General features: G+C 27.8%; 2 protein-coding genes across 4 annotated transcripts in view; one reads left to right on the forward strand and one right to left on the reverse strand.

Annotated features, from left to right (window-relative positions):
- The window catches only part of LOC112688590, a gene marked incomplete at its 3' end in the record, with an annotated part of 30,244 nt that extends 8,154 nt beyond the window's left edge, over window positions 1-22,090 (forward strand). Inside the window, exon 2 of the mRNA XM_025561870.1 lies at window positions 21,761-22,090. Coding sequence (XP_025417655.1) covers window positions 21,767-22,090 — 324 coding nt within the window. The remainder of the gene's footprint in view (window positions 1-21,760) is intronic.
- On the reverse strand, window positions 2,646-9,610 carry LOC112688568 (synaptotagmin-15-like). Of its 3 annotated transcripts, none has more exons than XM_025561843.1 (9): window positions 9,465-9,515; window positions 8,166-8,253; window positions 7,853-8,093; window positions 6,128-6,238; window positions 5,777-6,069; window positions 3,561-3,761; window positions 3,364-3,490; window positions 3,168-3,273; window positions 2,646-3,031 (listed from the first exon to the last, which is right to left on the reverse strand). In XM_025561843.1, the coding sequence occupies exons 3-9, from the start codon at window positions 7,967-7,969 to the stop codon at window positions 2,700-2,702; spliced, it is 1,287 nt and encodes a 428-aa protein (XP_025417628.1). In that variant the 5' UTR covers window positions 7,970-8,093; window positions 8,166-8,253; window positions 9,465-9,515; the 3' UTR covers window positions 2,646-2,699. The 3 variants fall into 3 exon arrangements, with proteins under 3 accessions (XP_025417628.1, XP_025417620.1, XP_025417613.1); XM_025561835.1 differs by having other exon boundaries at window positions 8,166-8,218; window positions 9,465-9,509; XM_025561828.1 differs by lacking the exon at window positions 8,166-8,253 and having other exon boundaries at window positions 9,465-9,610.
- Window positions 22,091-24,656: the final 2,566 nt, after the last annotated feature.

Below are 24,656 nucleotides of genomic sequence, written 5' to 3' on the forward strand. Positions count from 1 at the left end.
TTACAGTGTCATTACGGAATCAAATATTTTTAATTTTTATAATTAGTAAAAGCAATTAACTTTGGTTTATTTGAATGTATAAAAGATTCAATGAGAACAATTCAATGCAACATGATAATAAATAGTAAAAATATTAAAATCCTAAAATTTTCTTATATTTATGCTTAGAAATTAAATTAATTTACGTTCGTGTTACTTTCTATGAATAAAATAATTATTATAATATGAATCACAAAAATAATTTAGAATTAAAAATGTTCAGTATAAGAACAATTTTTACTTAATGAATAAATAAGAAAAGGTAAGAATAGAGATGGGTGATTAATATTGTCCTTATACATTTGAAATCCCAAATCCATATATACCATTGATTTTGAAAAACGATTCTGAGTGAAAGAAGATAGGTAGATCAGTCCCTATGTTCAAAAGTTATATATACTAATATATTAGGATGAGTATTATTTAATTTCTTAATAAAGTCCATTAAACAAATTTATACAAAATAAAATGGCATGTTTAACAAAAATAGTTTAAACTATTATTATATTATTTATACTATTGTAATAGAAGTATTCCGTTACTGTTTAAAGCAAAATAATATTAAGAAAAAAGTATTTGGCGAAACAAAAACTGTGGAACTCTTTGTGTATGTACAATAATCAAAGTATCTATTAAACATGGCTGTATTTTGAGAAGTGTTGCCCCGGGCAGCAAATATTTGGATGTTGGCTTAGTTTTTATATTTTCTGTTTATTAATTGTCATATTTTTATTTTTTATTTGTTATCTCAGGTAGCAAATTCCTAAACATAGTCGACCTAACATTGTACCTACTCGTACGTTGTAATATAAATACAACTAAAATACCGCACTCTTAACCACTTATTTTAAACTATCATGTCCATAATGTTATATCGTAATAATAATGTAACAATATATTATATATTTTATATTTTATAATGTTTATAGATCATTTGATAAATTGATTGATGCAATAGTTTTTATTCATAAACAAGATATCATAATATACTATACTTAATTTAGTAATAATTTGTACACTTTATTAGCATTATGTACGGAAATATTTGTAAATTTACAAACTATTTTTGAATTTTGATGTTGTGATGCATAAGTTTGTAAAGATTGAGCCTTATTTTAAAATTTTACCCCACATAAATACCGATACCTATAACTTACACACATGGAAGCGCAAAAAATATTCATCTAGTTATTGTATAATGTTTAATGTAACACTGATATTAAAATAATATTTTAAAGACTGATTACTGACGTTTTTTTTCTTATTATTATTTAAATTATTATTGTCTATTATTTATTTATTATTTATTATACCTTTAACTAAAACACTTAACAAAAAATATAAAAGTAAATAACAAACAAAATACATTTAATCTAATAAATCATAAATAATAATAACAGTTAACAATTAAATGTACACAAATATTTTGTTAGAAACCTTTAGACATTCAGGTATTTAAAAATACTTAGAGTTATGTAATTAAAAAAGCATGTATTTCATCTAGAAAAATTAATTTAATAACTTCCAACCGTGGTTAAAAATTTTCTACGATAATATCACGAATATTTAATGTTAGTTAGATCATACGTCGTATTAGTAAAAAAAAAAAAAAGTAATTAGTATTGGCTGTTGATTTATTAAATATTTACTTTGAAAAAATTTCATTAAAAGTACTGATAATAATAAATAGGGTTGAAGATTTGTAACATTTGCATATTTGTTTTGCACAATCACAAAAATATCAGAGTACAAAACAAATACGTTCATACTTTCACAAAGCTAGTCTTGAAATTTTATTTTGCATATAAACGCATATTTCGAGTTTTCTTTTGTTTTAAGAAATATTTCTTCCATTTATACTCTTAGAAACATATTTCAAATGATTTATCATTTAATCAATACTTTTCCGCCGACGTTTTTATTTCATCTGATATACCTAATATACGGCCAAAACATTGTTGAACTAAAAATAATTTTAAATTTTGATTATATCATATACGTATGGTTGTTGACTGTTCGTAGACGAATGTTTCTCTTAGAAATACGTCTCGAGGATCGCTGATTGCATTAATTTTATTTATAAATAGTAAACACTTGTCTACATCATACAATTTCCGATTGAACATCAACTGTTACATAAACGATATCTAAAAATGTCATTGCACCGACTTATGTCAATCGTTATTCGTTAATAATATTTTAGTTGTTTTTTCTTAGTTATGCCGTCTACGTATGTGCATATATTCATAATTCGTGTCAACGTTTTGTTTTTGTGTTCTAACATTAAATTACCAAAATTTAAGTATTCTTTTAACAGTCGGTTAAAGAGTTATTTATCAGAATTTGGTATTCTTCGATATGTTTTCGACTGACGGCAAAGTCCTATACCTTAAGTATTGTGACGCTGAAGTAAGATATGAAAAACGATTTAGTGTTACATTCATATTTTTTAAATAAATCGCTTAAAGAAATATAAGAGCATATTTTTAGTGCATATTATGGGTTTGTAAGTGCATAAATGCTTGCATATTTAATGCTTTTTTAGAGCTCAAGTCCTCTATCCTAATAATAAACAATTATTATTAATCAATTAAAACAATATAATATACTATTATAGTTATTATTTTATTGTACAATTCAATAACTTTGTTCTTTACACATTATAAATAAGTTTTAAATGTGTCTGATATTCCTTCTTTAGTTAATAATACTTTTCCCCAAGGAGTTAAATCATACCCTCTCTCCGTATATAAAGATGGGCCAAATATAACTCTTCCTAAATTACTTTCATTTCTCTTCAAAAATCCTTTTTCTCTAAGCCCGATCACCAGATAAACATTTGTAGCAGAGTTCAAGTCTAGTCGTATATCAACTTTAAATTCGTATGTTGCTTTAGGATCATTTTTTGCGTATGGTACTGATGGTGATTGATATTCTTTGATTCGTTTACCCTTGCTAAAATAAGCTATTTTCACGAAAGTTCTGGATTTTTCTAAAAATAGTATAAATTAATTAGGTTAAAATATATAAGAATGGGTACATTTCATATTTTAATTAAAAGATTACGGTACAAATCTTAATTTATAAGCATTATTCCACAATCCGTATTATATAGTTGTTTTACTAACCATGAGGCAAATTTAAATTATTAGCTTCGTGAACAACTATATGCAAAACTTCCTGTTGTTTCTTATAGCTTAAGCTGATAATTAAATTGCAATGGTTTAAATCCGGCTATATTAAATAGAATAATATTTTGTTTCAAACGTTAGCAATCACGTTAAATTATATTTGGTATATTCTATTCGAAATGTCAATACATACCCAAGAATGTTTGTAGAGCTTAACACTTTGTGCCCCATCATTATTAGGTGTTATATTGTCTAAATAAAATAGTGCATGACCAATTGCATCATATTTTCCTTGATATTCGTGATCAAAAACAGATATTCTAATTAAATTAATAAACTATTAAAAATCATATCAACCAGAAACAAAGAATTGTTTTATTTAATATTTACCTCAAAACTTTGTTTGCAATACATTTAGTGCTTATAAAGAAATCTTCATTTACTACGGGACTCATAGCAGCAGCTATAGTTTTACTAGTTTTCGTAGTTTTTTCCTGAGGCAAAAGCGTAAGTTTTAAAACTGTCTTATATGGTCGTTTATCTTTTCCTTTTGGTGCTAATCCGTCCAAGTTATCCACACGCACAAATAGCCTTAAAAATAATTTTACAGCTAAACTTCGTATTGTATTTTTAAAAATAAAATTTTCTATTTATACAAAAAGTAATTAAGTAAAAATATATATTGATTATAGTTGACTAATTAATTTAAAACATTATATACAAAAACATGCATGAATGTTGATAATATACAATAAATAAATATACGTATTTTTTTTCACACAATTCACGGTAATACTGGCTATTGGATGTATTGGGAGAAATTTTGGTATTTCCTAGGTTGACCAATAAGTTGAAAGTTCGATATAGTGTAATAAGTAGTGTAGGAAGTAGTGTAGGAGACATTTTTGTTAAATTATCGATAGTAGTCATAGAAATCCAGTAACGGCGGACGCAGCTTAACCACAGCACCGATAAATAATGCAGCTAATCATTATCAAACCGTACCATGCCTCTGCATTGAATATTTATTATTGAAACAAATTAGGTATTTGATTAAGATACTATATCTACAGAGTTTTCGAACAAATAATTTTGAAATTTGTGAAGTGTAAATTTTTTAACCTATCATTTGACTTAAACTAAATTTACTATATAATTAATTTGAATAATTTTTATCATTTATATTCCACAATAACTGTGGAATTCTACACGAAGTAAATAATATAAAACATCACCCAATGTTTAATTTTGAATATACTTTATATACATTTTATTTAATATATACTTTATTTATGAATACTAGAGGATATAAACCGGAAACGCAAAACGATATAGTCTGATTCTGGGATGAAATTAAATATAAGTTGTATTTTGTATAAAATACAGAACGGAATCTATATTTTAAGTCATTCTAATCCCAAGAATGTGATTTCATTAGTTTTTTTTTTAATATATAAAAGTAATATACTTTATTTATTTAATTTATTTTTCTATATCAAATAATGTGTAAGATATATATCTGAAGTGAGGATAAATATGATATAAAATATAAAAGTGAAAACTTGACAAAGGATTAGAAAAAATTCCTCGAACTATAGAAAACTAATTTATCTAAGAGTAAATCCAGAATTATTGTTCTTTACTAGTTTACTATTTATTCTTTATATCCAATATAATTAAGTTATAGATACTCTCTTTCAAGCTACCTTAAATCTCATTTTAAATTTATTTTTATTATGAATGTTTATATATATTATATTCGTGTATGTGTATACTTTTTTGTATGTAATAAAAATAAATAATTATGTAAAATATTAAAAAATAATAAATATAGCATGTTATCAGGATGAAAAACTAAAATTTAATAAACAATAATTTTGTTAGATTTTATATATGTATAAATTAATTTAATTACATCTTAAAAATGAAGGCAAGTTTAAACAAAATATAGATGCGATACAAAAAAAAAAATTGGTTTATATCTTAAAAATTTAAGTACTGAATACTAATAAACCTTACAAGTGATAATTCAAAAATTATACATAACAATTAATGTATAAACTATAAAAAGCAAAAAAGATTATTTGAAACAAGGTTAAATTTAGTTTTTGTTTAGGATATTAAGTTACAGTAATGAGTAATATTTTTATTTATTTAGTCTTCTCTTTAGTACCAAGTTATTAGTAGGATATCTGGTTGAAAATAGATATTGATGCCAATAAACACTATCCACTATTATTTTATTATATTTTTTTAAAGAATCGAAACAGAACAACATTTTTCTTACACAAATAAAATACAAAAACTTAAAACGAAATTTTGATTTTGTAAAAACCGAATAGAAACCGAAACCTCAATTTTTTTTTTTTAAAACCGTAAAGAAACCGAAATTTAGTTTTTTAAAAACCGGTATTGATATCGGAACAAATTTTCTTTCTAGGAACCGAACCAGAATCAGAAACTTAAAGTTCATTAAAGTTCTAGTCTTTGCTCATTAATGAATATACCACTGGTTATTACCACATCCAAATTATTTATTAATTAAAAATATGCTGTAATGCATATCTATATTATATATTCATAAATAACTATTTAGATGATATTACTTTTTTGTATATTGATCGTAAGTTATTTTAAAATTAACATTTCCATAAGCTTGTTCTTGGTGAGCATTAGGATCAACGGTAGGAGCGTTGTCTACTGGGGTTATCCAAGTATTCGAAACTGCTTCATTAGACTTTGATCTTATGGATGTTAGTTTACTAGTTACATTATACATAGATGTTGCTACGCATCCAAAACGATAGGGACGTGTAGATGAGCTTGCATTGGTGTTTTCAGCATCGGCATTTTTTGATGACAATGCAAAACTGTCCGAATCTGTAGTTGAGGTCACATCCTAATATAAACATTTGATTAATCTATTTTTCTCCTTGAAAGAGCAAAGTTTTATTTACCTGCATACTTTGAGACTTAAGCCAACCAGTATTTTCTTTACACGAAGTAGGAGAAAGATAATCCATTTTATCTTCTTTCTTGGAAAATTCTTTCTTACCCGATGTTAAACTCTAGTTAAAAATATAAACGTATAATATACGTATAGGCAAAGATAATTTGAACATTAAAAATTCAAATTTCTCTATAAAATGGATGCTATTCTTCAATTATTTTTAGTTGTTATTCTATCACATATACAGTCAACTCACGGTATGACGAAGTTCGATATAACGAAAACCTCGATATAACGTATAAAACTGTCGGACCCTTGAAAATCTCGTGATATAACGAAAAATTAAATGTATTTTGGTCCCCTTGATATAACGAAGATTGTTTGACCAAAGTTCACGCAATATAACGAATTTTTACAATTTTGGAGATTGATACTTCACGTTTTACGAGTTTGTTTCGTCTATTATTATGCAATAACATAATGTTCAGGTATCGTTTATATCAGCAATTCCCAAACTGAGCACCGTGGTGCCCTAAGGGCACCACGATCACTTTCTAAGGGCACCACGGTTTATGGCTTATAACAAATAGTTTAAAATGTATACAATTGTTTTTTCTTATGATTTTCGTAAAAACTTTATAGCAAATAATGTAATATTTTCTATTATATAATTGGGTATTTTCATTTTGATCGTATAATGATTTTATATAATAATTATAATCATAATAACAATAATTTTTATTTGTTTAATTTTTAAGTTTAAAAATGTATTCATTTATAAATAAGTTAAATTTTAATAAAATTAATAAAATTGGTTATCAATAGGGTTTTTTTGTTCTGTAATGCAGTTCACCAGTGGCGTATCGCGGGGGGGGGGTTTGGGTGTTGTAACCCCCCATTAGTTTTTTTTTAATTATACAATTCCCTGTATGCACGGCATTGTTGATAGTTGACCGTAGGACAATCGATGGTGACCAATTATAGAACTATAAATTACTAATTTTGTGTTGTTCCTCCGTGGCTGATAACGATGCATACACATACGGTGCTTTCTTATTTGAAAAATGGTATTTAACAATATAATGTGTACATAATATCATATTGATTATTAGACTATCGATATTCCATGCTATTAATTTATCATGTACGAAAACGGTTTTTTCTCTCATCATAATTTTGTATTTTTTTTAAATACCCCCAAAAAGTAATGTTTTATCCAAATCAATAGGACGTATAACCTTTGGAACTGTTATGTCCAACAAGATGGGTAGACCGATATGACTCAATAATTATTTTCTTCGAATTATTTGATGCAATAGTTAATAGTTTATAAGAAGTTTGGACTTGGCTTGATAAGGATGCTTCATCAGAAGCATACCAATTGCTGTGTGCTATTTGACAACCAGAATTTATACTATATATAAATGGTATCGTTTAAACAAATTTCTTTGATTTATGCTTTTGATATAATGAATTTCGATGTAACGAACTTTCGATACAACGAACTTTTTGCTTGGTCCCTTGAAATTCGTTATATCGCGATTGACTGTAGTATATTGAAATTTCATTATGAATAATTTTTAATAACCACAAACTTGCAAGTTTATACGTAGGTACTTTTAATAACATTTACACTTTCATCAATAATAAAATAAATTGATCACCCACACTAATAACCACTATATAAAAATAGAATACGGCAAATAAATGAATTAATATTTAAATAACTCACTAAGTCTGGGGTGGAAGTAGAACCAGCTCCTGCTGTAATCGGTTGTAACATCATCATACTAACACCGGCTAGTGTTTGAAATGAATTTGGTGTTTTTGGATCTTTGGTTTTATTCATCGCTTTTCCCCATTTTTTTTTCCTAATGGATTGTGTTTTCGGTGGAGGATCATCATCTTCTCCGTCACTTGTAAGACCAGATACAGAAAGCCCATCATCATCATGAGAAATATGTCGTCCAAAGCTGTAATTTATTTAGTGCGATTTAATCGTCTATATACCTATATACCAGCGATGCCCACTATAGATGACTCACGGATAGGGTTGTCATCCATCCCAATATATTGGGTTTGTCACCGTTATTGAGCTCTACGTCCCGACGACCCGACAAAAAACTAAAATTACTGAAACTACTCATTGCAAATTTCGCACATTTTGCTTTATTACTTAAGAAAATGCGATCGAAAATAAAAAATTGTGTTTTTAAATATCTATGACTAAACTTATGGGTAATAGTGTTTTGTTAATGACCATATAATGGACGGATAAAAGACATCATCTGCTCCCAAAGACTATGGAGTTGATTTTACAGAGCCAAGTTAATTATAACATGACTTGCGTAGAGTTATACAATTATGTTAAAGTGAACAAAGAGATGTTAGAAAAAGCAAAATCTTCTAAAAAGTATGGCTATTCAAGTACTCTGTAATAAAATTAAAATATTGTTTTTAATATAACCTAAATAGATAAATAAATAATTTATCTAAAAAAAAAAAAAAAATTATAATTTTAATTAAAAAATTGAGTATTTTTATACACTCCATCCTAGAATTATTAGAACGTCCCGATGAACCTTAGCCAAATGGTAACCCTACTCACGGACCACACACAGCTCTTTTATACATTTGTTGTGGTCAATTGTAAAATTTGACTTTCTACTTAAAAATATAACAACAATTGCTTCATCTCACTGTTCATATTTTAAAATTCATTCAGTCCCAAACGAAAATTTAAGTTATGATCACTAGTCTAGTGGTATATATCAGGGGCGTATTTTAGGGGGACGAAGTGTGCGATCGCTCCCCTTGAATCTTTATTTGAATGGTTCCGCCGAATAAAGGCCTATGTATGATTTCTCAACTTTTCAGGAGCGTCGAAAAACAATGTTTAACTTAGTATTATTAATTACAATGTCTTTTGGAGTGACATGGGCCCTTCTTCCACTGTAAAATTTAAAAATAAAAACCTGTTGCACATATAGGTGTATCATGTTTGTTTTTGTCGGGTCCATATTTTGTAAAAAATCAAATAAAACACAAGAGTAACTTTCAAAACACAGACAGGTGTTGAAAAAAACTAAATAAAAGTCAATTCTTAGTGGATTCGGCATTAGATTAAAAAAAAAAAAAAAACAAATATTGAGGATTCACCTAATATAAATATTACCAAAAATTGTACTTGTACATTTTGAACCTGAATTAAAGAAAAATTTTAAGTCGTTCTCCTCCCCTAGAAGTAAGTCTACGCCCCTGGTATATATATATATATATATAAAACATGTATATCATTAACACAATTGTTTATTTTCGTTAATTTTAGACGTATAGATACCAACCTCGAGATCTTTTGAACGGTGTAGTGTTCAGTATTGCCAGAAACTGAGTGTCCATTTTCCAAAAGTCCCAAATTAAGACCTACTTCGTCGTTCCGACGACCGATTCCAAAATAAAATAAACAACATCGATAACAGTTCTTGAACATTTCACCACACTTATAATAAATCACAAACACGTAATCACTTTTTCTGATAGAAACTCAGATTAAAATGTTTAAAATCGAACCATTTATTTGACATAGTTATTGGCGAAAAATAAATTAAATAAGCAATGCATATATTAACTTTGACCGGGTTATAATTTATTAAAAAAGATTAGTCATTATTAGAAAAATAAAAGAGTTGTACTTTAGTGATTTATTTTTTTAGTTCTACCGGTGAGTAAACTAAATTTTGACCAAGTATATTCTTTTGGAAATATTTTATGCTATAAAATTTGAATAGACAGATGTTTCGGTCAACTGTGTAAATATCATATATATGCAGGCGAACACCGGCGTGGGCCCCTATCGGCGTAAAAAACTATATACACTATAAAACGTGTGTACCATGTTATCGGCATAGGAAGTATTTATCATTTTATGTTAACAATTTTATATTAGGCTATTCTTTGGTACATGGTACACAATGGCTTATTCTTTGTTCTTAGAAAATGAATAAATAAAAATAGAATACTGAAGTATTTATATTGTAAATGATAATATTTATGTATGATTATATTATATGTATGATTATATTCGTACAATAAGTGATTAACTGTTAATTTAAATAGTAATGATTATAATCAAAATTATTAAATTTTACTCTCATACTCGATAGTGTATTTTACTAGCGTAGGGAATTTCAGGGGCAACACATATTTTGCCGCTTCCCTCCCCTCAAAAAAAAAACTTATTATTTTTATTTATTTTAACAATTTTAAAAATTAAGTAAAAAAAAAAAAAAACAACAGAGAAAATATAATAAAAGGCTTATATTTACAATATAATTTCTATTTTTGTTCATATTTTTCTCAGAGTATTACAAACCTACGATCACCCTTAAGGTTGTATTTATTAATTCATTAAATAAACAATTAAAAATGAATGTATTACTAAGTATAATTTAATAATAATACTACAGTAAATTTTTCACATTTGAGTATAATAGTCGTATTTATATATTTTTTTATTCCTGTCATTCATATCGTTATTTAAATACAAAATTTTAATTTTAAAATTAGGTGAAAACGCTTTACTGTATAAAAACATATTTCTGAAGTTTGGTTTTATGAATATCATAGATCGTTTGAGCTTAATACATCCTCAATGTGTGTACCGTTTTCAATTTCTATTAAACGAATCTAAGAAAGTTAATAAAATCAAAAGAAATCTTAACACTATTTATCTCATATTGGTTAATAAACCGTTGTGTTTTTAGAAAAAATATCAAAAATAAAATAAAACGCATATGGCTGACCATTTATACAATGCACTTAGTGTTTCCTCAAAAGAACATAACTTTGGAGAGGAACTTATAAATCAGCAGCTATATCAAAGGTTAGAGCTGTCTAAGGAAATTATGTAGATAGTTTATAAGTTAGAATTAATTCTGATTTTGAATAACACTATTAAACGTAAGACTTATATTATGCCTGAAAATATTTTAAAACAACCAATATATCAAGTTATTTTAGCAAAAAAAAATTTTCAATTCAAATTAATAAATCCGTTTATGTCCAAAATAACGCCTAACTAATGATATTTATACATTATAGAAGTCCTGACGATTTTTTGAAGAATTTTTGTTTTGTGAACCAATGTCTATAACCACAACTGAATTAGATATTTTTAAAAAATTTGATAATTTTTCTTTCGGAAAAATGGCCTAGTTTGGATTGATTACATTAGAATATGCTTGCAAGTTGAATTTAATTTTGTAAATAAGTTCAGGAAGTTAATTTAAAAGTTGTAATTATTCATTGTTTATTACACAACGAAAATTTGACAACACGAACAATTCAACCAGAACTTTATATAGTGAGATGTTATTCAAACAGTAAACTTTTTAAAATCAATGGCATTGAATTCAAGAATATCTCATGCCATTTATGACGATATGGGATTGCTGTTTATTTATTTACTTTATCGCTCAGATTTACATAAGTTTTTCCGAGGAAAAATTCTTTCTCGTTTCATGTCTTTGTGTGTAGATATACATATTTGTCTAACAAAAAAACCCGTCTCATTGGCTGATAAATGTAATGACAATGTGTGGACCAAGTTGAGTTTTTGTGATATTTTTGAGCCGTTATATGTGTTGAATGTTGATGCAAAGAAAAAATCGGAAAACGATTGATATTGGTTAGAAATTATGATTCAAATTACAAGGATTATATTTTTTATTTTTATAATTTTGCGGTAATGAATAGTTTAATTTAAAATTTTATGGTCATCTTTATAAAGGTTGAAAAACATTGATCTGTAGTTTAGTGTGTAACCTACGAAGTAAAAATTTGTCATTCCTCTAAATTTTTAAAAATTTGCCGCTCCGGAAAATAGGACCCATAGCTCTTACCTAAATATGCCCCAGCTCGTTTTATGTAATTTAAATAATGGAAAGCTGAGTGCAAACACTATGAACTACTATATTATAAATACCGGCACAGGATCGAATAGTACAATCCCATTCGATTTCCAAAATTTCCATTCGGTTCCCGTCTCTTTACGAATCATCAATTCCCAAGTTACACCCATTCAATGAATAAGTCAGCACAAGTCCGTTTTTTCTTCGATAAATTAAAATGAATACAATTTTCTCAAATCTTAAGTTTACATACAAAGCACTATTTTATCTCCCCTATTTTAGGTAACTAGTACCTATAGAAATTATATGGCATCAGGTATAAGCTTACTATAGCTTACTAACCTAGGTTAGTATTTCTATCTCACTTTAAAATGTGGTCGGTAAACGTAGTGAACGTAAATTATATAATATTATAATATAGCTTTAATATGGACAATCTTCACCCCTTACAGTTCGGCAAATTAGTGTTCAAGCGTGTCGATGGTATCGTCACTATCCAATTGGCCGACTCTGCCCGCATTAAAATTGCATTTTCATCGGACAAACAATTTTCTTAATTTTTCAATTTTATCTGAATTGAACTGGTCCGCTTCATAAATTTATTAAAACAAATTTGAACTATAAAATTTTGTTTCATCTTGAAAATTGACTAATTTAGAGTTAGTTAAAGTTTCAGTTTACGAAATTAGTATTCATCGTATTTTTTAACTGTCAACCTACGTTTTTGCCAAGTTCCATGTAATTTTGTATTATTTTTTTTAAAAATCAAGTGTGCTGTTATTATTCGTATAAAAAATTCATATTATTTTTATCGAGTTATCAACTCGAATTTCTCATACATGGTATAACTATGATTAATTAACTAATTAAATCTAAACAAATTTACACATAGATACCTATTATTCTAAATTTTAACATTCACCTTATAAAACAAAATGTTGATTTTATTTTACAATTAAATTGTTTTATTTATAGCCTAAAGACATGATATAATATATTTAAATAAAATGTATTTTTTATAATATTATAAAATCATTTATTTTTTAGAAAAATTTTACACCCCCCCCCCCCCCCCCCCCATAAAACATTTGAAAATACGCTACTGCAGACAACAATACCATTATAAGATATGCTGGTAGAGTACCAATGTCTTATAAATCATAATAATAATCTGTTTATCCACTTGTTACTTTATATTATATATCCACTTTAATTTACTTTATAGTTTTATTAATATACAAGCCCATCGACCTACAAAGCTGATTTCAATCAATGTAGTGGTTCATGAACTATATTTACTACCCATACATTTGCCACTTTACGGTTTCGTCTTGATTTCACAATATATATTGACAATATTTCAAATCGTCAATACATAACATAAAAAACTGAACACAATAAGGATGACTGATGAGGGTATTAGAAAATTGTTTAAAGGTTAAAAGCACTCAACTACCGACAGCAATGCTGAATGAGGGGTGACTACTAACCTGATCGAGTTATTTGTGTTTCTTGACCATCTCTGGTTACAATAATCATCGATCGGTTCAAAATCCAATAGGCCTGTGATTAAATATTTCATAAAAAATAAACAGAAATTATGATCTACTTAAAATTATAGATACATGATAGAAATATTTGATTTGATTAATATTAAATTAAACGATTATCACATTTATTATTTATAATTATTATAAAAGCATTTTGATTGGTGAATAAACGATCATGGCAAACGTGGCGAAATAATAATCAGTAATTAATATTACGCATGTTTAAAATCTCAACTATTAAACATTTTTATGTCAACTTGATGGCTACATAAAAAGTATTAGACCGCTTAATAACAATCCACTAATAGATAGTCAATAATGCATTTGTGAAAAGCTTTGGTGCAATTGAATTTGAATTATTGTAACTTATAAAAAAAAAATTTAATCTTTTGAGTGTATAAGTGGTTTTTTTATCAAACAAAAACAAAAACAGTTTGGTCCACTTAGTTAGTAAGTACTCTTATAGAGCAATTAGAAGTAAAATTTGTATTATCTTTAATTAGGTGCGTAACTATTTATGTATATATATATATATTACATTTTTTTTTCAAAACCATACATATTTATTATATTTTTTATTTCAGCTATTTGATCGCGACCGGTAAAATAATTATTTATAAAATATTATAAATTTTAATAAATATTAACCACTTATTACTTATAAAATTATTTATATATTTCAAAGTATTTGAACCGTTCTTAGAGTTGAAGATATTACACCCATCATGATTAATTTGGATTTATCTCTTATTGAAATATTTTATGTATTATAATACATATACTTTAAGATAAATAGGTTGGTATCTACTTAAATCCCTCCATTTAAAAAAATGGTGCGCATCCTCAAAAAAAAGAGAACCATGGTATTTAATTTTTTTATTTTATATAATTAACACCAGTGTCCGACTTGAGGGGGGACGTATGGGAACGGAGTATCCCAACTAATTTTTAGAAATTTTAGCGTCCCCCTACTATTATTACGCTATAATCATAATGCTCAGCTAGTTTTGGAGACGTTCTTTTTTTTTAAGTAAATAGAGTCCCCATTCTTTAATTTTGCCAAGTTGAGCACTGATTAATACCAGCCGATTTTTATTACATTTTTATGGCCAAAAATATTGTAATAAATAGCAATAGATATAAATTTGGATTCTATATTTATCAGGTATAGATGTGTGTACATTTTAAATTTCTGTAATTTGTTTAAACTTCCTGTCGACTTATTTCGGATATCCGAACACAATTACTGTTCACATGAATCTCGTTTGATTCGTTCCTTTTATTTATAGGATTTAATAAAAATTGGAACTTGTAACAAATTACATTAAATAATTTGTTTCTGTAATACAATTCTTTGTATAATAATCAAATGCTAAAATCAGTAATTGGAAATTTTTAATTACTATTTTGTACTCAAAAATCAGATAATATTCTCTTTTAAATACACGTTCACGGTTTATTAAAAGTTAAGAAACACTGGCTCCTCCCCGGTTTATTACAATCGTTCTTACGCGAACCTTATAAACTTTATTTTTGGCATATTATACATTTCTATATATGTGATCTTTATAAAACAATTTTCGTGATATCCATACCATAATTGAGTTCATAATCTATAAAAAAACGTTAAAATCGTTCCTATTCACCCCAAACTACGGCAGATTATATTTAATGGAGCATCCGAGTTGGGTCCCAAGTACTAGGGGCTAATTGCAGGTAGTGTACTAGTTGGGTCCCGGATTTTATAGTTACTACACTAGTTGGGTGCAGGATTTTTATAGGTACTGCACTAGTTGGGTCCCGGATTTTTATAGGTACTACACTAGTTGGTTCCTAAAATATTTTAGGTATACACTAGTTTCTGAATATTTTTTGGTAAATATTACATTATACTAACATTTTCCTTCCCATTTTAACAGACTTAGGATTGTCTATGATCTATTTAGACCACAGGTATGGTGAAAAATGTTTTTATAGTTTCTTTTCCATTAAAATATAAATTATTAGAATTGTGTTAGTAAAAATATTAAAAATATTAAAATTGTATTAATATTATTGTATAATATTTTTATTACACTATACCAACTTTCCAATAAGTACTATTATATAAAAATATTATATAAATTATAGAATTTAAAAAAAATGTGATCCTGGGGTCTAACTAGATCATAGACAGTCCTAAGTCTGTTAAAATGGGAAGGAAAATATTAGTTTAATATAGTACTTACCAAAAAATATTCAGGAACTATTGTACACCCAAAAAAATTCAGGACCCAACTAGTGCAGTACTTATAAAAATCTTGGACCCAACTAGTGTAATACTTAAAAGAATTCGAGGCCCAAATAATGTAGTAATTTTAAATTCGGGACCCAATTCGGATGCAGCTTTGTTTGAGATACAATTTTATGTTTTTATAAATAAGTTCTGTAAAGTATTAAACATACAAATAATAAAATTATAAGTATTTATTTAATTATTCCATTAAACCTATTGATAAGTTAACTTAAAGCCTATAGGATAAGTAAATAAATTAATGTTTTACTATCTTTAATGTTATTATTTTATTTAATTCCTTTCTTGACATATATTACTCTTGGCGTTACGTTAAAAAATCACTCCTAATTATGGCCTCCACGGCATACTCCTTAACGTCAATCCGCGATTTTATTATCAATTCCAAGAAATTACCCTTATATGACATTAATTATATGGCACTCTCATACTCCCCTATAATTCACATTAACAAACAATTTCTGAACGTTACCTCCGAGTCACTTAAATCTATATCACCCATTATCGTCAACAATCTTTTCTCAGACTACATCCAAAATAATTTCCCCATTTCCACCTTAATTTTTACTGATGGGTCCGTTACTGATCGGCCGGTTAGGTTTTTTTCATTCCCAACTTACACATCTTCATGTCCAATAATCTACCCACTTCTGCCTCCTCATTCACTACTGAATGCTTCGCAATTTTAGAAGCCCTTTCAACCATTTCTCCCCTCTCCTCCAATAGCTCATCGTTTCCGATTCCTTATCTAGCCTTCTCAGCATCTCCTACGATTTTTTTAATTCCCGTCCTCTCCTATTTCCATCAGGATCAGGCAACTCTTATATGAACTTACTCTTTCAGACTCTACAGTTGAATTCCTTTGGGTGCTCGGTCTCGCTGGCATAAAAAGAAACGAAATAGCAGACTCCATCGCAAAAGCTACCTCCTCGTTCTGTTGTCCTTCTCCAACTCTAATTCCCTGGACCAATTTTTGTCCCCTATTAAAATCCCATATCTTTAATTTATGGCTCAACCAATGGAATAAACTAGTCCCCAATTATACCTCTTGGTACAAAAATATTTCACCATCTATACCCTTTTAACCTTGGTTTCACAACTTCAAATTATATCGTAACATAATTACTTCTTTTTCACTCTAAGATTTGGCCACACTCTACTACCTTCACACTCTTACAAACTTTCTCTCAATGACTCTCCTTTATGAATGTTACACGTCCACGATTCCACTATTTGTGATATCTCTCACATACTTTTTTACTGCCACTCTCTAGTTCCCCAACGCAATATCCTTATCGTCCTAACTCACTCTTTTATTGTTCCTTTCGATACCCGATCCATTCTCTCCTCACCAATTGTACCAATTATAACCTCAATTATATCCTTCATCAACCAGGCTGACTTAAAAATTTAATCTATTTGTTATATATTTCTCTATCATTAATTTTATATACTTTTCGTATTATATTTTATTCATTACAATTGTTGAAACTAATTTTTAACTAAGTTTCCTAAAAAAAAAAAAAATTCAGGCTGACTTAAAAATGTAACTATTTTATTTTATTTTAGTTGTTTTGGTTTTGTTTTGTTTTAATTTTCTTATTTTTATTTATTTAATTTTAGTTTTTTTTTTCTCTTATATATACACTACCTTCTTGTTATATTTTAATATTGCTTTAATTGTACTTAACTATACTTAATTGTCGAAACTAATTGTTATACAAAGTTTCTACAAAAAAAAAAAAAAAATATTATTATTTAATTGGGTAAATTGAAACATTTCGTGTACTTTGTTTATCATCAATACGTCATTATTCATTGCTAATCCTTGCATGTTTTGTTCCGAAAAAAATATTTTATTGATAGTCTATCGTCCATATATTATAAATATTAAAATACATTAGTAACCATAATTTTTTAAATATTATAAAGTCGGCAAATGTTATTAGTTGCCCCACCCATTCAAAAGTTGAAATGACGCCTCTGGAGGTATTCATAGTGAAAACTGAAAAATATGTACGCAACAAATAGATATATTATTCAATTGCTATGGAAATTAGTTTACTTGAGAAGTTGAGGGTGTACATTTCATAGAATTTTAAACATTTTCGGTAAACAAAATCAAGATTAGTAACTAGAGTTAGTCGTTTTGGTTTTAAATTTAGGTGGTTCTAATAATTAGTGTGGTTTCCTAAATATATTAAATTGGTAGCTTAAAAATCGTTGAGCGACGTATGAAATGCACACACTCTAAGTGAGAACAGACATACATACAATTATGTTTAAAAAACCCTAATTTAGATAAAATCTTATTAGGTATTGTACATAGCCAAAGGGGGTGCAGGATTTGCATTTGCATACCCTAAACACCTGTAAAAATAACAATATCAAATTTAAAATAACAATTTATACTCTACTTTTTTGGAGATTACTATTTTTTTTTTAAGTTCATTTTTGGACATATATATAGCGTTTCCCGGAAATATAAATGAAACATAAGAATATCGTACTCATGTGACAGGCGTTGTTAAATGTAATTTATTTGAATATTGTTGTGATGCATATTATCTAGGGCCGTTTTTGATGAGATAAAGGGAGAAATGAGGATATTTTGATCCATCTAGGGATTCAATTATTTCATACAGTGGTGTCTGAATACCCCTCTATACAGTGCCGCATTTAGGGGGAGGGCACTGGCTACAACTGCCCCGGGCGCAAAAATTTTGTGGTCGGAAATTTGCTCACTTGTGAATTATTGAACTTTTAAAATTATTATTTTTTTTTGTTTTTAATAACAGTATCATAAATAAATGTTAATGTATTTAATTTATTAATATATAATATTAATGTATTTATAGCAATATAGTTATATAAATATCAACGATCCAGAATATTATTAATATACCTAATATCAAAGGTGGGCAAGTTAATGAAAATAATTAATTGTGGCTAGTTAATTCAATTAAATTGTCTCCTGTTAAAGTTAAAATTTAACAAAAAAAAAAAAAAATAACTAGATAAGTTATAAGTTAAGATAGAAAATAAAATTAACTTAACTCAGTTAAAAAAAAGTTAATTTTTTTTCAAGTCATAATATTTGTCATAAATGGCACTGGTATTTTAATTTGTACAAACATTTACCTAGACGCTTAGCACCGTGTAAACATAAAACTTAAAATTATTATTATAGTACATACTATATTGTTACCAGAAGTTAGGCTAAATCTATACATAATGTAAGATTAATAACTTTAGCTGAACTGCAAAATCAATAACACAATATTATTTTACAAAAATAATCACATGTTAATTGTTGTAATCAGATGCTATTAAATACTTAAATCAATAATATTAAAATACCTTAATCTCCAATAATTCAACACACTCACCCCTCCCAAAAAAATAAGGATTGTATTATGCCCATAGACTAATAATAGATTATAAGTCTATGATTATGCCCAAATAGGCTATTTCAGGTTGACTACCATGTAGGGCAATGGTCTTCAACCTTTTTTGACCTGCGACCCACTTTTCTTACCAAACATTTTTCGCGACCCATGTAAATTTCGTTAGCCATGAAAACCAAATAAAAAAGTTAAAATTGTTTAATGTATGCCATTTTAGAAGTGCTTTTACAACTGAATAAATCAAAATTTATATTTTTTAGGTACCTATTTAAAAAATATTTAATTTTTAATATAAGTAATGATACAAAAAAAAATGCATGTAATGATACCGAAAAATGTATATGTTTTGATACACAAAAGAAATGAGTGCCATATTTGTCTTTCCGGACTGTTTTCACACGAAATACCTCCACCTCAGCTCAGTTTAACACAATGCAGTTTATAGATATATGAAATGTAAGTGATATTTATAAATTAAGTTGGGCTATCACTTCATTTTATTGTTCATTATTTTTTTTCTTTTATTTGAAAATTGAGTCTTCAACAGCAAATTCTATTTGATATTAGATGTTACACATTTGATGTGTTAGGTGTTAGATTTAAAATTACAATATTACATATGAAATATTATATAGGTGAAGTTAGATGTAAATTAAGATTTACTAATATAATATTTGTGATACTTAATAATGTGACTATTTTCATAGTTGATTTTTCGCTAAATACTTTTACTATGTTGGATGGCGTATTCAGGTCGGTGCGTATTGAGGTAAATTATGTACACTCCTCCACTATGTGTTCGACAGTTAATGATTAGTGGTATGTGTTGCATATTGGTTTGAGGATTTTTTTTCTAATTAAGTATAAGTGTTTGAGAAAAAAGTGTTCATTCTAATCTTCTACAAATTTAAATTAATATAAAATAGTACGGTTTCGGGTTTATCCGAAAACATTTTTATGCAATACCATATAACATACATTATATAATGTATATATAAATATGATTTTTTTAAATTTTAACAGAAAACTTATCGCGACCCAACCTTAAAGCTTACGCGACCCACCATTTGAAGATCACTGATGTAGGGTGAATTGACCCAACAAAGACTTTGACAAGATTGCCATTATCATTCTTCATAAATTCGATCTTATTTATTTGGGAAACACAGACGTTAAAATAAAAATAGATTTTATTTCATAAAGATACGTTTGGTATATCTGAACAACATTAGAGGAAGTAGTGAAAATTATTAACTTTATTAAATCACGACCTCTACAATCCAGGCTTTTTGAAGTCCTTTGCAAATACATGGGAAGTGATTACGTACAGCTTCTTTTGCACACTGAAATTCGATGGCTCTCACGTGGAAAAATTCTTCAGCGTTTTTTTGAGCTAAGAGATGAAGTTCGAGTATTTCTTCTTGAAACCAGATTTGTAGGCTTTTTAACTGATTTTTCTTGGCCGTCTCGGATAGCTTACTTGGCTGATGTGTTTGAATACTTGAATACACTAAATTTGAGTTTACAAGGAATTTATGTTGATGTTTTTCACGTTGAGGATAAAATCGAAGCAACTATTAAAAAGTTTGAAATTTGGGCAATACGTGTTGAAAAGAACTCTTTCAGTAACTTTCCGACATTACAAGCTTTTTTTGGAATCTTCGTGTGAATGTCTATCAGGAGGTAAAGAGTAAAATATCTGAACACATAGGCGCAACTAGGGGGGTGCTTGGGGGTGCTTCAGCACCCCCAGACTTTAATTTAGCATCCCCAGTTCAAAAACACCATAAATTGTAAAATCGCGTGAAAAACATAATTTTGTTCATTTTACGCAAGTTATTTTTATTTGTCGTTTTTAGCAGAAACACAAATTGTTTGTGATGATTATAGTTATACGTTATATCAAATATTACGTGATATAATATATTAATATCGACAATATCATAGCAGTCATAGATAATAAATTAGCAGCACGATTAAATATGTTTATCTAAGATCGTGGTTAGCAGTAATCAATTGATATAATTTAAAAATATGAGGGTTAGATAACAGATAAGTGATAAATGGATAAAACCAGTAGTTTATTTATAGAATACTGTCACTGTAGTTTATTCAATAAATCGCCAAATGTCATTGTCCGGCTGTTCCACGAATTAGCTATTTGTTTATCAAAAATCATATTATAATGTATACTCAATACTGTATACCGTATACGTTCTACTCGTTGACCATTGTCATTTTCTAAACCCATTACTGTAAGGTTGATGGTTGTAATAAAATATATTTTGTTTTCTCATGTGAAGTGTTTTAACTGTAACCTATGATGAAAGTCTTGAAATGGCTAGTTCGATTGATTGTTTTATGGAAATGGACTATGAAAAGAGTCAATACTTCATAAATCATTATAAAGTGTGTTATATTTCAATGCAAGTGATTTTTTTTATGTACTAATAATAATAAATAAATTAATTTTAATTTAAGGTTGTTATGAATATCAATTTGAATTTGTTGAAAGCTGAAATGCTTGTTATAAAGAACTGCTTACCTTCCAATTATAATCATGATGTTACTAAAGATATTTGTAAGGAGTCCACATTTACAAACGTGTATAAAATGTTACAAGTTGCTCTTACAATTCCGGTGAGTTCTGCTACTTGTGAAAGAAGCTTTTCCTCAATGCGTCGTCTAAAAAACTGGCTAAGGGCAAGTATGGAGCAACAGCGTTTCACAGATTTATCAATATTGAATATTGAAAGAGATATTGTTAATAAAATTACTTCATCAGAAATACTAGAAAAATATTCAACTACTAAAAGAAAAATAATATTAGTATGACATGTAAGAATTTTGAATTATATATTTAGTTATAAAATGTACCTTATAAAAGTAACTGCTAAAAATTTTAAATTATATTATTAATACATAATAATTTTAACAAATTATAAAATAGATTTTTTTATTTGTATCGCCTAAATAATATAATATATGTAATATCAGGTATATTACTGTTAGTATACTTAAATATTGTGTGCCATGTTTTTATGGTTCATTTAAGAATGGTTATAGTAATTATAAGATTTAAATATGGTATTTGGGGGTGTGGGGGCATAGCCCCCACGGGTCATAATTTTAGCACCCCCAGTGTTTGGCTTCTAGTTGCGCCTATGTCTGAACACTTATTGAGCATGGTCAAAATATTAAGAAAATATTTTCATCAACCTGACCCAAATAATACATGGATAAGAAATCCATTTTCCTGTGATATTGAAAAAATAGAAAATCTCTCTGAACAGGAACAAGATGAATTAATTGATTTGGTAACAAATGGAACGATGAAAAATATTTTCAACGATAAAAAACTGATTGATTTTGGGTTAATTGTTCAAAATGATCAAAAGCAACTGGCTTTTTCAAGCATGCAGCTGGACTTGGACGAAATTATGAACAAAAACGAAAGATTTCACTTGTCTCAAAAAATTTGAAGGTGGTTAATCAAATAATTTTTTTTATAAATATATTATTATTATTATTTTTTTTTTTTTTGAGAAAATTTGTTTGTTACGAAAATGTTTACAAAATTAAAAATTAAATCATATTGAAAATAAATCGTACCAATTTATTTCTCATTTTCATAATTAAATAAAATTGAAAAGTAAGTATTTACAAAAAAGGGGTCCATGGACCAATTTAAGTTATAACTAGGGGTCCGTGACTTCATACTAATTGGGAACCGCTGCACTATACATATAAACATAGCCCATGGGGGGCTATAGCCCCTTAGCCCCCCTTCTTGCTTACGCTACTGCGTCTAAGTATTTTACATATAAAACTACAGTCCGTTCCAAAAGAGAAGACACGAAGCGGCGACCGGTTTTCGTTCGGCGGCGCGCATCCCACACCCACGACTATTGTGTACACATTTTAATTATGGTGCATACACCGTCGGCAATGATCGGAAATAGACTATGTACGGTAAAGTTCACTGCGTGAAACAAAGCTAGGTTGAAGGGGAAAAATGCGCAGAAACCGTGTCTTCTATTTTGGAACGGAGTCACTGGCGTAATTGTGGGGGGCAAGTACCCCCTCTGACAATTTTTTGAAAGATAAAGGTATAATTTTGCCCCCTCCCCCCAGATAATCCAACAGTACAAATAGCACCTTTTATTAATGAACTCTTATGGATATTATTTAACAATATTGGTACCTAGTACATGCTACCTACGATTTATGTTTATCTAAACCATAGAATGAGTTAAAAGACTTAGGTAAAATCAAACAATTAGATATAGTATATAAAATACATACAATAAAAATATGTTTTATCGGGTGATGGGGAGGGGTGTCAGGGTTTTGGTAATAATAAATATATTATATTTCCCCTCTTAAGTTTTTTCCCAGTTACGCCACTGAACAGAGTATATGTATTGCGACGGTTCTCAGAACCCTATGCGGCCTAGAAATATATTTTAATTGTAGGATTTGAAGATCCTACAAAGTCTGACAGTTTTAGCAATCAGTGTAGGGGCTTATCTAGATAATTATCTCGATGAATAATATTATTATTTACTATCTTATCTAGATTAAATTCTACTGGTCATCTATTTTTTATCTTGGATGAAAAATTAAATTATCTATAATAGTTTATGTTTAAGTATTTATTTATTTTTACATTTTGTGTCCAAAAACCATAATAATGTACCTATATAAATATTATAGAAGATAAGAATATTATATATTGAGAAAATATATGATCATAATTTGAAGCAGCCACAAGTATAATATATCTTGATAGTACTTAGTAGCCAATAATTGTTGAATATTATTTTTTCCATTTATTAATTTAATGTAGCTACAGGTTGTTAGTTATTTCTGATCGGTTGTGGCGGCAAAAAAACACGACGATTTATAAAATACTATTAACTAATAAGATACTATTCTTGTTATAATAATGATAGTGTATTTCTGCGTATACATAATAATAAAATATACTTCAGTTTAATTTTATTATAGAATCAGATTATCAGAACACTATGTCACAGTTTATTATACAACGTGACTAGAAACTGTCATTATAATTTATCGTTCTCTTGTGTTCTTTTTGTTTTTTACCTCCTTATTTCAGTTTTTAACTAGTGATATTTAAAATATATAAGTATGAAGCGGTTTTTAGCTGAAATATCTATGAAGAATATAAAATAAATGATTCTAAAAAATAAAAGTGTATCCAACTTCATAATTTTATTTAAATAAACAAGTATAAATGCATATTTTTAGTACCTTCATATAAAATAACATTATAGATCATTAATTTCTTTCATTTTTTGAATTCTTCACGAAAAACATTATAGAAAAATACTTTTAAAAATTAACAACAAAA

This window comes from Sipha flava, unplaced genomic scaffold, assembly GCF_003268045.1.
Source record: "Sipha flava isolate LNK unplaced genomic scaffold, YSA_version1 110_pilon_pilon, whole genome shotgun sequence".
Taxonomy (NCBI): domain Eukaryota; kingdom Metazoa; phylum Arthropoda; class Insecta; order Hemiptera; family Aphididae; genus Sipha; species Sipha flava.